Source organism: Cervus elaphus, chromosome 19 (genome assembly GCF_910594005.1).
Source record: "Cervus elaphus chromosome 19, mCerEla1.1, whole genome shotgun sequence".
Classification (NCBI taxonomy): Eukaryota; Metazoa; Chordata; class Mammalia; order Artiodactyla; family Cervidae; genus Cervus; species Cervus elaphus.
This window is the reverse complement of record NC_057833.1, coordinates 14,677,914-14,692,694: the sequence shown is the minus strand read 5'-3', so window position 1 is coordinate 14,692,694 and position 14,781 is coordinate 14,677,914. Positions and strand designations below refer to the sequence as shown.

General features: G+C 39.4%; 1 protein-coding gene across 2 annotated transcripts in view; it reads right to left on the bottom strand.

Annotated features, from left to right (window-relative positions):
* PPM1L (protein phosphatase, Mg2+/Mn2+ dependent 1L) overlaps positions 1-14,781 on the bottom strand; it is a 320,839-nt gene that overhangs the window by 205,181 nt on the left and 100,877 nt on the right. Inside the window, exon 1 of one of the 2 annotated variants that reach the window (XM_043873748.1) lies at positions 9,762-9,861. The exons of the other annotated variant lie outside the window; for it this stretch is intronic. Within the exon in view, the coding sequence (XP_043729683.1) occupies positions 9,762-9,812 (51 nt within the window). The 5' untranslated portion in view covers positions 9,813-9,861. Of the gene's footprint in view, positions 1-9,761; positions 9,862-14,781 lie in introns of those variants that run through there. 2 annotated transcript variants of the gene reach the window in all.

Here is a 14,781-nt window from a genome sequence, read left to right as displayed (position 1 = left end):
AAGACAAAGACCAACCCTCCTTAAAGTGCAGGAAGCGCCCTCCTCCTGTGGATTCCGCAATGAAGACATGACATGGTGTTACAGACTTCGGGCCAGCTAAGCAGTCCTATTCCCCAAACGGCACAGGGGAAAAAAAACTGAAACTATCCCCAATTCCCTGACAGCTCAGTTGGTAAAGAATCTGCCTGCAATGCAGGAGACTCTGGTTCAATTCTCGGATCGGGAAGATCTGCTGGAGAAGGGATAGGCTACCCACCCCTGTATTCTTGGGCTTCCTTTGTAGCTCAGCTGGTAAAGAATCTGCCTGCAATGTGGGAGACCTGGGTTCAATTCCTGGGTTGGGAAGATCCCCTGGAGAAGGGAAAGGCTGCCCACTCCAGTATTCTGGCCTGGAGAATTCCACGGACTGTATAGTCCATGGGGTCACAAAGAGTCGGACATGACTGAGTGACTTTCACTTAACCCCAATTCCAGCCCAAGATCTGGGACAAACTAAAATTGCAGGTCTCCTGGACATACCAGAGGCCTCTGCCTGCCACTCAAATACAGGGTATGCCAAAAACAAGAGAAGGTCTTGAGAACATCCCTACTGGACGGGAAACATGGCTCTGGAAAAGATGAGAGTCTTTCTAGGTCTAGGGCAGCCCAGAGAATTCTAGGGCAGTCCAGGCCAGCCAGGAAATCATGAAATAGTGCATGGAGAAGTGAGGAGGAAAAAATATAGCGTGATCTCAGAAATGTGAGGACTGGAAAACAACCCAAACACTGGTGTTTAATACCTGCCCATATATTGATAAGTCTTGAATCACTAACCTGACATAAAAAATGAAGTCACTGGACGGGGGAGTATAGATTTCTCCACTCCCCAGAGGCACTATCTACTCTACAAGAGTACTGCAGAGAGAAGGCAGTAGTTTTGGAATAATGCAATTAATTTGTAAAATTTCTGGGAATGAAACTGAGAGGTTTTCATGGGCAATTTGAAAGGGATCACCAAGGAAGAAGGATCTTGGGGAAGAGCTAGATTTCTAGCTTCCATAACTGAGTGGATGGTGGTTTCAACAAATGGTGGAGAGTGATATAGGAGAAGAATGAATTCAGCAGAAAAGAATAGGAACTTCATTTTAGATGTGTAGGATCTGTGAAGCCTGGGACTATCCCAGGGCAATATCAAGGAGAGAGGTGCCAAGATTAGAAGGCTGCCCACTCAAGACCCCAGTCTGGGGATTATGGTCAGAAAACAGAATCAGGGAGTGTGGCTGACATGCCCCAGTGTGTACACAAAAAGGCAGGTGCCAAAGACACAACCTGGGGACAGGAAGAGGAGCCCGTGGGGATACGATGGTTGACATAAGATGTGGGAGAGCACACTTTTCCACAAAGAAGAACAAAGAGCTACAAAGTGGAGACGTTACAATAGCATCAAACACAGCAGCTAGCTCTAGAAAAACAGCAACGAGGGGGAAAGACACACTGGATTTGGAAACTGGGTCACTGTTGGCCTGGCAAGAGCAATTTCAGTACTCTGTGCTGTGCTAGAAGCCTAACTACAGCACACTGAAGAGGGAATAAAATGTATAAAAACTCCATTTTCCCTGAAATGTTTGAAAACATTTACCAAGGCCCCCAAACAGAATTATCTGCACTACTATGCTCCACACATGATTGTCACCTCATTCATTAATTCAAGAAAACATTCAGTAAATATCTACTATGTGTCAGAACCCATACAATGCAGCAGGATATACAGATGAATAAAAGATGAGCCCTGTCTTTGAGAGTCTGCAGGTACAGAGACATACATCCATCATCAACCCACATGACTTAACCAGACTGCTTGAGACTCCACGGTGATACACTGTGCTAATTACAGCAACAGATGCAGGAAGAAAGTACCTGGAGAAGACAGCCCCAGGGGACACCTAGACAGAAGTTACACATGAACTCAGAATGGAGGAACGGGAGGGGGTGGGGGAGACAGGAAGGGTCAGGTGGGGTTGACAGTGTGAACATTCCAGGCAGAAAGAATCTGGAAAGGACTGAATACTGACTGGTCCACATTTGTGAGAAATTCAGCAGATTTTTATACCAACCTAATTGGTTTTTCCAGTGGTCATGTATGGATGTGAGAGTTGGACTGTGAAGAAAGCGGAGCGCCAAAAAATTGATGCTTTTGAACTATGGCGTTAGAGAAGACTATTGAGAGTCCCTTGGACTGCAAGGAGATCCAACCAGTCCATCCTAAAGGAGATCGGTCCTAGGTGTTCATTGGAAGGACTGATGCTGAAGCTGAAACTCCAGTACTTTGGCCACCTCATGCGAAGAGCTGACTCATTGGAAAAGGCCCTGATGCTGGGAGGGATTGGGGGCAGGAGGAGAAGGGGACGACAGAGGATGAGATGGCTGGATGGCATCACTGACTCAATGGACATGAGTTTGGGTAAACTCCAGGAGTTGGTGATGGACAGGGAGGCCTGGTGTGCTGTGATTCATGAGGTCACAAAGAGTCGGACACGACTGAGTGACTGAACTGAACTGAAGGATTTGGGGGTAGGGTTTAGGGGGTTGGTGGCTTGTTTGGTTTGTGTGTGTGTGTTTTGTTTGGTATGCCAGAACTTCACCATTATTTCCAAAGTGGAAACACCAGTGGCAAAGAGAGAACATGTGCTAGGAAGGGTAGAAGGGTTCCTAGGATCAGACCTTTTATAATTCAGATCAAAAACAACATTTATTTGAAGTCTTCTTTTGTATTTCATGTAAATTCTGCATTCTCCACTACATGGTGACGGTGGTGGTTTAGACACTAAGTCGCGTCCAACTCTTGTGACCTCATGGACTGTAGTCTTTCAGGTTCCTCTGTCCATGGAATTATACTCGCAAGAATACTGGAGTGGGTTGCCATTCCCTTCTCCAGGGGATCTTCCGCACCCAGGGATCATACCCAGGTCTCCTGCCTTGCACGCAGACTCTTTACCGACTAAGCCAGCTGGGAAGCCCCTCTACACTATATACATTGTCTATATTGAGAAATGTTTTAACTTAATATAAAATATTGGTTTTCCTGTAAAATTTTTAGGTAAAACTGATGTCACAAGCAAATGTACCATATTTATACCCTTCACACACACACACCCCTTCCCAGCCACCAGTTTCAATACACATGACCTTGAATGAGTCTCATATAATAATTTCAAACATGACCTCTGATGGTGGGAATGAAGAGGTAGTTTTAAAGAGGAAAGCACTGTGATGTGACTTGGCTTCAGGAATATAATTCTGTATCCTTAAGAGAATATGAAACACTCCCTGTAGCTCAGACGGTAAAGAATCTGCCTGCAATGTGGGAGACCTGGGTTCGATCCATGGGTCGGGAAGATCCCCTGGAGAAGGGAATGGCAACCCACTCCAGTATTCTCGCCTGGAGAATCCCATGGACAAGAGGAGCCTGGTGGGCTACAGTCCACGGGGTCGCAGAGAGTCGGACACGACTGAGCAACTGACACTTACTTATCTGATAAGGAGTTTTAAACTTTGCTTAAAAGCAACATTACATTAGCTTCAGTGTGAGTTTTCAGTATATTTATTCCTCCCTTCCCACCCATTTTTTAAATTAGTTTATTTATTTTAATTGGAGACAAATTACTTTACAATAGTGTAGTGGTTTTTGCCATACACTGACATGAATCATCATGGGTTTACATGTGTCCCCCAACCTGAACCCCCCTCCCACCTCCCTCCCTGTCCCATCTCTCAGGGTTGTCCCCCTGCACCAGCTTTGAGTGCCCTGTTTCATGCATCAGACCTGGACTGGTGATCTATTTCACTTATGATAATATACATGTTTCAGTGCTATTCTCTCAGATCATCCTACCCTTGCCTTCTCCCACAGAGTCCAAAAGTCTGTTCTTTATATCTGCATCTCTTTTGCTGTTTTGCATATAGGGTTATCATTACCATCTTTCTAAATTCCATATATATGCATTAATATACTATATTGGGTGTTTTTCTTTCTGACTTACTTCACTGTATAATAGGCTCCAGTTTCACCCACCTCATTAGAACTGATTCAAATAATGTTTTTGATCTCTTATACTAACCTGTTATAAGCCTGTTGTTGTAAACCACCTCAAATCTATTTTGAAGTAAACCAGACAAAATTAGCAAAAAAAAGAAAATAAGTCATATGAGATTGGCAAATAATATCATGATGTTCTAGAATTAGATACTAGTGATGGTTGCACAAATTTGTATGTACACTAAAAACACTAAATCATACATTTTAAAAGGATAAATTTTATACTATGCAAATTATAAAATTATATGCCAATAAAGAAATCTTTTTAAAAAAGAGCATAGCAAAAGCACTATGCAATTGTTAATGTCAAATATATTTTATAACTAACCAACCAATTTCACTGATAACTTACTTACCTACCTACAGGTATATGGTAGTTTTCAGTTATTCAGCTATGCTATGTAACAGGAGGTTGTACTTTTAAAAGCTTATCTTAATGTCATAATCACTTTTTTAAATATCTGAATGATATGAACTTTTAAAGGAACACAATGAGTTATAAAGTATCTAATGTGTGACTGTAAATCTGCAGAGACAGTGAGTAATATTAAAAAATATAAAGTATCTTCAGAGGTTTCCCAAGACAAAAAGGCCAATTTTTATAAAACAAAAGTTTGTCTCAAAGCAAAATAACTACAAAGAAAGAGACAACAAAACCCCATGGAAAATTTATATTCTATTAATGAGGTATAACTTCACCATATGTCCACCAACTGTTCACAAACTACCTAATTAAAGCCATGGATGAACAAAGTTCCAGACAAAAAGACTTGAAATATGAAAAGTCAAGTCTTTTCATTGTGGTTATTTTAGCTTAAAGACTTTAGAACTTTTAAAATAATATCTGTGTTTTCATCTTCAAGGAGAAACTTGCTTTCCATTTTCTTTATGGGAAGATAATCTTATCAAATAGTATTCCATTTGTAAGGCTTTCAAGTAGCATTTATAAATAAATGGACCTTTATAAAAAGAAATTGGTGTTCCTGATTTTAAACTTTTTTTTTGTTATTTTTACAAGAAGTAAATATTCTCTCTCTCTTGTAGGTGGAAAAACTGAGGGGCTTCTACATCTTAATTTCTTGACACCACTACCTCCTATTTAGCTTTCTTCTTTAGAGGCTAACAGTTGGACGATTCCATCTCAGATGTATTTCCTTAGAAAGAAAACTAACTTGCAGTCTAACTGCATACGAGACAGTTAAAATTTAACCTAAAAGTTCAACAAATGGTCCTGGCACAACTAGACACACTTTTTACAAAAATTAACTTGAATGCGTCACAGACTTAAGGAATACGATGAGTAAGTTCTGAGGATCCAGGGCGCAGCATGGTGACCACAGGTACCAATGTTGTGTCACCTGAAAGTTGCTAAGAGAGTAGATCTTGAATGTTATCGCTACAAAGAAAAATGACAATTATGTGAGGTGATAGAGGTGTCAACTAACCTTACTGTGGTAATCATTTCACAGTACATATGTGTATCAAATCATCATGGACACCTTCAACTTACACAATGTTATAAGTCAATTATATCTCAATACAGCTGGAAAAAAAATTTTTAAGTGTTAGAAATATTTACACCATACCCAAATTTAATAAAACATGGACCATAGACCTAAATATGAATGTAAGAATTAAAAATATAAAACTCTTAAAACATTGGGGTAAATATGTGACATTGGATCAAGCAACGGATTCTTAGCTATAACAACAAAAGTACCCATAAGACAAATATATATATATATATATATATTCCCCAGTGGACTTCAATGAAATTAAAAACTTTTGTCCTATAAATGATATCATCAAGAAAGTGAAAAGAAAGATAGCCCAAAGAACAGTAAAAAAATATTGCAAATCATATATGTGATAAGATAATTATACCCAGAATACATAAAGAACACTTACAACTCAGCAATAAAAGGATAATTCAATTTAAAAATGGGCAAAGAAACTAAACAGACATTTCTCCAAAGAAGATACACCATCTTTTTTTCATGTGCTTATTGTAGATGTACACCATCTTCTCTTCATTTGCTCATTGTAGACGTGCATTCACACACACACACACACACACACACACACACACACACACACACACGGGGGGGGGCATGGGCAGGGAGAGAAGGAGTCTCACTAAGGAAACATTAATCAAAATCGCAATGAGCGATCACTACCTGGCATTACTTTTCTTATAGGAATGTAAAGTGCTAGAGCCACCCTGGAAAAAGCATATGGCAGTTTGCTGTAAAACTAAATATACACTTCTTTCACAATAAAGCAATACACTCTTGAGCATTTATCCTACAGAAAAGAAAACTTATATTCACAAATGTCCATAGCAGCTTTACTTGTACTAGCTGAAAACTGAAAACAATACAAATGTTCCTCCAAAGGGTGACTGGTTAAATGAAGTGTAGTATAGTCACATCCTGGAATACTACTCAGCAATAAAAAGGAATGAACTCTGGATACACATAACTTGAATGTACCTCAAGGGAATGGTATCGAGTGAAAAAATTCAATCTCAAAGTCTTATGTGTATAATTATCACAATAAAAATGTCAATTAACAAAAAATTAATGCATATCAGATTTATGTATTTTCATAAACAACTCTGTGAGGAGGGAAGCTATCTAGAGCCTAGAGGATTAGCTGTTCTTTGTCCTCTCTGTGATAAATGACTAAGAGTTAAACAGTGGTTCTGAGGCCTGGACTGCTTATCAAAAAAAGCTAACATACTGTAAGGTCCCATTTATATAATATTCTTGAAGTGGCAAAGATGGAGAACTGAATGGCGGTTGCCAGGAACTAGGGAAAAAGTAAGGAAAGAAGTAACTGCTAAAAAGGGTAACACAAAGGAGTCTTATGTTGATGGTACTAACAGTGGTGTAATCATATTAATCTATACCTGTGATAAAACTGCACAGAATTACACATGCATATACACACACTCACTCACTTACAAATGAGGACATATAAAGCTAATGAAATCTGAATAAGCTTTGTGGATTCCATTAAAGTCAATTTCCTCATTGTGATAGTATACTCTAGCTATTCAAGATGTTACTTTTGGGAGAAAATGGGTGAAGAGTATATGGGATATCTCTGTATTGTTTCATACAACTGCCTGTGAATCTACAATGATCTCAAAATAAAAATCTTTTAAAAATTTGGTTGAAAAACCTAAACAGATGATGAAAAACAGAAAAAATCCACAAGTTTTTGCAACAGCACATCTCATTATGTGAAAGAATATTTTTAGATATGTGATCATTTTCATATATTTGTTGTGGCATATAAGCACTGTGATGTGGCATATATTTTACTGAGTCTGACCCGTGGAATTCTAGAGGTAATGACCTGTACAAGTATCATGACTGCAAAGCAGAAAGTAGCCCCAAGTGTGTGTCAATGGAGTCTGTGAGGGCATGCTCGGTTGAGGAGATCATATCCCAAATTCTAAGACCTCACTACTATAAAAAGAAATAAAGATAACATTAGACTGAATGATTATAGATAAAATCTTAACCTCTTTAATTGGAAAGTTAAAATGCTTTATAGTAGATTAAAAACTAAGGGCAAAATATTCTACATAAGAATATCAGTGAAATAAAACACATTTATGGCATATTTAAGATGATTATATATCCATGAGAAAAACATCACAATTGGTCTCATTTCCATGGTGACACTGGCCTAAGATACAGGAACATACTGAGGGGCCTTGGCAGAGGTTGTTGGCTATCCATCGGAATCTTACCTTCCCTCTTCCACAGTAATGGCTATGCGGGCAGGAGTACGTTTCCCAGCTTCCACTGCAGCCAGGCATGACCAAGGGACTAAGTTCTGGCCAATGGGATGGAAGGGCATTACGTGGTAGTTTCCTGGCACCTCCCTTAAAAGACAACTCTGATTCCTAAGGGTTTTTGTTTTTTCTTTCTTCTAGCTCAAGATCCTATGCCTACAGGGTAATAGAAAAGGAAATAAAGTATGTGAAAAAGAGTCGCACAGCTAAAAACCAAAATTAACATAATTAAATTAAACCTATCCAAATCCCACCAACCACAATACCAATAGCTACAATTATACTGAGTGTCCTAACCAAGGGTGAATGAGTTAAAGTTGCTCAGTCACGACTGACTTTTTGTGACCCCATGAACTATACAGTCCATGGAATTCTCCAGGCCAGAACACTGGAGTGAGTAGCTGTTCCCTTCTCCAAGGGATCTTCCCAACCCAGGGAGCGAACTCAGGTCTCCCACATTGCAGGTGGATTCTTTACCAGATGAGCTATCAGGGAAGCCTAGTTCTAACCGAACATTGTGCTAAATTATCCATTTTTATCTCCAGAATAGCCCTACAAGGTAAGTATTATTCCCCATTTTAAAGATGAAGAAGCTGAGGCTCAGAGATGGCAAGGGCTTGGAATCTGGGGAGACAAAACCTTTAATTCTGTTTTTACCCAGAGACTCTCTCCAGCTAGTCTATATCCCAACAGGTCTCACAATGATTCTAGCCTGATACGCCCTTAAAAGTCTGTGTTTTTATCTATACTCTGCCACTATGATTCTCGGAAGAAATCCACTTATATAGAGGGAAAAGAACCTGCTTTAAGTTCTATCCACAGAACTAGAAAAACAACATGTGTAACAGTAATACACTTAGGTCACCCAGGGAGTGAGTGGCAGAATGGGGATGTAAAACCAGATTTTCTGACTCCAAAGCCTGCACCATGATCTACTTATACCCACATCACAACACCTGCTGCTAATATGGACGGTGTCCTTTGGAACTTAATTTTAGATGTTGAAAAGTCTAACTTCCATCAATGGCTCACACTTCAAAAAAAACTATTTCTGTAACTTGCGAGATATGAAACAGGAGGTCCAGGAATAAAAAAAGTCTTTAAAGAATTGCTACCTAATTTTTTATAACTTTTTAAGTATAGTTAAAGCCAAAAACTACTCTAGAAAAAAAAAATTAGAGTGCAGAGGGATCTAAATATTCTTGGCTCTGTGTTATATGCCTTTTGAGTCTGAACGATCCAGACAAATATTTAAGCAGAAAAGAAAAAAAACATATACTTTTACTTAAATGGTGAGAAAGAACTAGGCCACATTTCATTTTCATGTCCTGAAATGCTTAATTTAGAATTGGATTTTAAAAACAATCCTCCACAGGCCAGGTCTGGCCCTTCCAGTTGGCACCTGGACATCAAACTCATGACAATCTGGAACAACTGAAAATAGCTCTGAGTATTCAAACCATCATGCAGTAAGGAAGGTCAAATTTGAATTAATGTATTTTAAAAGCCTCAAAAGAGGGGTTTATACAAGCCTTAAATGAGAACAGGAAAAATAAAGAATGACAATTAAGCAGTCAACGCAACCTACATCCCCATCAGCAGTGAGGCCAGACCCCGCTCACATTTTCACCACTGTCTGCATCAGAAGGTACCGCCGTTTCACAGCTATGTGCGGCTGCTCTAACTACAAAGCTGTTTCTTGCATTTTCTACCTATTCCTGTCCAACAAGTTTCACTATTTATATATCTTCTACTGAATAAAGTCCAAATTCCTTTGTCTGGCATTCACCTTCTGATTTGAATTCAACCTAACCTTTCCAACTTTATTTCCCATTATTCTTCATTAGTCCCCTAGTAGATCCAAACAAGTCTACTCACTGTTGAAAAGGCAGCACATTCCAGTCCAGCCACCTTTGGTAACGCCATCATCCCTCCTACCCTTGTCCACCTGGTTGAATCCTTCCTATTTCCAAGGACCAACTCAAGGCCCAGCTCTTGTATGAGTAGTCATCACCAGCCACACCAGGATGTATAAAAAGTCTCTCTCCCTTTGAAGTCCTAAATTAGGTTATGTAATATTCAAAACCACTCATTTGGGGCTCAATATAAACTCTCTCATATTAATATTTTTTTTAATCTTATTTCTGTCTTAAGTCCTCAAATAAATCTTAAGTTCCCTGAGGGAACAGACTTCAGTCTTCTTTATCACTATATTTTATATTACCTCTAACCAGGAACAAATTAATGTTACATGAGCTTCAGCTAATAGGATTTTAAAGCATTCATGCCAGGATGCTAAGCAAGTTACTATTTGTAAGTCAAAGAGGGGAGTATATATCATCAGAAAATTTCAATATTTCATTGTTCCCACATGTCCCAATATAGTGACAATAGTTTCTTTAATTAAAATAAAACTATAGAAGTCCCAATGTGTTCCTACGCCAGGAAAGGATAACTACTGAAGACAAAGCTATTTGACCTGCTGAAAAAGGCGGCAATAAGTTTAATCGCAGCAAGTAGTTTCTCTGCTTGATTCCACATAAAATATGACTGTGCTGCACCCTGCAGTCTATGAGAAAAGGGGGTTATAAGAAAGCCTATTCAAAGATTAATCAATGTTTGGGCAGGAAATAATTTTCCTGCTGTTCTAGAAATACTAATCAATTTTCTTTCCAATGTTGTCATTATACACTGAGAATACACAAAGGAATTGTACCTGTAATCACCATTTCATGTTTGGAAATAAGAGTTCTACATTCATTTTCCTTATTCTATAATCAAAGAAAATGAAACGAGTGTCTATAAAACCACATTACTCTACAATACGACCTTTGATCCTCTGAAAATAATCTCAGTAGTTAAACACTGTGTTCACAGAGTCCTCGCTGTGAGAATATGGCTGAATTCTGGGATAGGCCTTAACAAGCAACTTCCCAAGCTCTCTTTTAAGAAAGTATGCTATCAGGAGAAGAAATACACAGATAAAGGAAGTCTTGGACTCTGAGAACTCCACACTGACTTACAATATGTAGATCCAAATTCCCAACACCATGTTGCCAAATTCCATTTCCACCCTGGGGTCCACACTGGGATAATTCCATCTGGTAAGTAAATGGTCGTTCTAGGTATTCCTGTGGATTCCAGAACACTCAGGTAGACCTTAGGGAACCAGATGCAAACTGGGATTCAATAAAATGTTCCCAAGCTGCTCCATGCTTTCCACCCAAGAGGATTCCAGAAATACCTCATGTGCAAGCTTAACACCACGTTTTGCAACATAGTGTTTTCCAAAGGCACTGCCAAAGGAAACATTTTAAAGGTATCATTAGCAAATGAAGTTGGTGTTCCTACTGAAGATCACTCTTTAAAAGGTATGTGGAATCTTAAAAAAAAAAAATGATACAAATGAATCTATATACAAAACAGAAAGAGGCCCACAGACATAGAAAACAAACTTGCAGTTACCAAAGAAGAGGAGGCATAAATAAGGAGTTAAGGATTAACATATATACACACTACTATATATAGAATAAGATAACCAACAAGGACACACTGTATAGCACAGGGAACTACATTCAATATTTTGTAATAACTTACAAGGAAAAAGAATGAAAAAGTATGTGTATATCTGAATCACTTTGCTATACACCTGAAATTAACACAACATTGTAAACCAACTAACTTTCAATAAATAAACAAATAACTTTTCAAACAAAGCAGATGAAATGCTCTGGAAAAAGTCCTCCTAAAGGAAAACAACTTACATTCACTTAAGCCAGCGTGTCCCCAGCTTATCTGAAATCCTACTAACACTTCTCTGGGCATATGAACGTCCTTCATAGCTCAGTTGGCAAAGAATCTGCCTGCAATGCAGGAGACCCTGGTTCGACTCCTGGCTTGGGAAGATCCCCTGGAGAAGGGAAAGGCTACCCACTCCAGTATTCTGGTCTGGAGAATTCCATAAACTGTGTAGTCCATGGGGTCACAAAGAGTTGGACACAACTGAGCGACTTTCACTTTCATTTTCACATCCCTCTTCACCCCATGATTTTTATGCACTAAGTATCTCATCTCTACTACTAAAGAAATTCAAATAGGAAAGATGCATACAGTCAAGTTATATTTTTAGTGTCATAGGGAAAAACTGCCAAGGCACCTACCAAAGTGACATTCATTACTTTGGCCAATGTGCCATAGTATAGAGCCTGTGCAAATTCAAAACTGACTGTGTCAGCACACCAGAGAGATTCCAAATTTCACTGGCAGACCCACAATATAACCACAGTCATAAGCACAAGCCTAGAATGTCAATTTATTAAACTACAATTAGCAAGGGACTTCCCTGGTAGTCCAGAGGTTAAGACTCCATGCTGCCAATGCAGGGGTCCCAGGGTTCAATCCCTGGTCAGGGAACTAGATCTCACATGCCACAACTAAGACCCGGCACAGCCAAATAAATACCTAAATAAATAATAAATACTGAAAAAAAATCAATCAATAAATTAAAAATTACAATTAACAATAAGTACTCACAGAAACACTGACATTCTAATCTGCAGAGCTCACCCACTGCCTCCCCTCTGGTAGATCCACTTGGGAAGTCAAATCATAAAAAATTGCTGAGCACACAAACAGGGTAAAAATGATTAGATGAATGCATTTTTAATGGCATCAGACTAAGAAAGAAAGTCTTAAAACTCTTCTGTCCATTCCTGCAGATGGGCAATTGTTGTCTTCACAATCTTATCTAAAGTGTAGGGAAAATCATTAGAAAGCTGAGCTAATTTTTATGATCTATGTCATAAAATTTGAGTAAAAACAGTGAGTTTACTATGCAAACACAGCTCCAAAACAGGTCTCCCCAAATCAGTCTCCCTGTTAGCCCTGAAGCCCGTCCAATACAGAAAGTCTGGAACTCCTTTTGTATCATAAACCTCAACATCTATTGGCAACTCTTGCTCTAACTCTATCTTCTTACCAGGGATGGCCTCATCAAAGATATTAAAGTTAGGTCTATTACTATGGCTGCCTCCCCTAAAAAAGTAATTTGGTCACTTCCCATGTTTACCTCTAGAAAACAAGGTGGTTATTTTTTAATGTCTATTTAAGGATTGAAATGAATTCAATTTGACAGTATTTTTCTTTAATTGGAAAATGTCCCAGTCAAGGGACTTCCCTGGTGGTCCAGTGGTTAAGCATATGCCTTGCAATGGCAGGGGATGATGGTTTGATCCCTGGATGGGAAACTAAGATCCCATATGATGCAAAGCAGTGAAACCCACCAGCTGCAACTACTGGGTCTGCCCGCTCCGGAGCCCAAGTGCCACAACTAAGACCCAACACAGCCAGATAGAAGATAGATAACTAAATAAATACAGATCACAGTCAAAAAAAAACCAAGGTTTATAGCTCATCCTAAAGCATCTGAAGAGTTTAGCCCCACGGGACAAAGACAAGGCTAAATACAACACGGCAATAACAAGGTGAAGCAGAACAGTTTTTCCTTCAGGTGGGTCGCGCTTCCTCTGGTGCTCACCCCGACTGCCCACCATCCCTGTCATCTCACAGCCACTCTTGGTAGATATCTACACTTGTCAGCCCCTGCTTGATCCAGCATGGGTTGATTGAATTCACAGATATTGTATGTATTATGGCTCAGATGGTAAAGACTCTGCCTGCAATGCAAGAGACCCAGGTTCGATCCCTGAGTCAGGAAGATCCCCTGGAGAAGGGAATGGCAACCCGCTCCAGTATTCTTACCTGAGAAATCCCATGGACAGAGGAGCCTGGCGTGCTACAGTCTATGGGGTCGTAGAGTCGGACAATGACTGAGCAACTAACACTGTCACTTTCTATCTTCACTTGCACAGTGTTTTCAAGTTCCTAAGGGTGAGTGCACTGCACTGGCTCAAGCTTTCCTTATGTAAGTTGCACCATTCCCTCTGTTCCTCTACAACCATGAAAGAGAGGCAGGAAGGCAGAAAGGCAACCAGACCACCTGGAAGTTTAAAGCAAAAGGAATCCTGGAATCCCGTGCTGGATCCCTTAAGCTAAGGTCAGTCAGAAGGGATCTAGCACGTAGTAACCGAAAGCTCCTTTTGCCACTCATTTCTAGATTTCACTCTTCCATTTCTACCCCAGAGTAGTTTCATCTACTCTGTGACACTTTCTGTAAATATATCTCCCTACTCTATCCCAAGCACTAGCTATATATGCAGAGCCCAGTGTAAAATGAAAATTCAGGGCCCCTTTTCAAATTATAAAAAAATTGTAACAAATTACAAGACAAGGACAGCTCAGCATTAAACCAAGTATGCCCTTCTAAATGTGGGAAACTGTTCAACCACACGGTTCACATGCCTATGAATCCAGCCCTACCCTCTTCCTTTCTTCTAACCAACCTCTACAATCTCTCTGTGGCCTCCAAGGGTCCTGCCCTTGGCTTGGCAATCTGAATCTGGCCTCATTTGCTTCTGACTGTGTTTTGTTCAACGAAGACAAGCAATTCTTTCCCTGGCACAAAGACTGGCTTCTTGACAAAATGTATAGCATAACACTTACTTCTATATGGTCTATGACTCCAGAGTTATTCAATGAAGAAATAGTTATTTGGAAAAAAAAAAAGAGGGCAAGCATTTAAGGCCCAAACATCATTTTGTTAGAATTCCTTCTTTACATGCACAAATTTACCTTGATGATAACAGGGATTGCAGGTCAAGGAAATTAATTTTTCTTTTATAAACTCCTGTTTCCATTCTTATTTATCACCTATGTCATCTATACACTTATAGTCATATTCATTTTTTTTTTCTTTATTCCTTCCTTCATTGACCGTTCAACCAACAGACCCAGATGGTCTCATGTAAACTTTTCCAAAGCATAGAACACTGCACAAGAT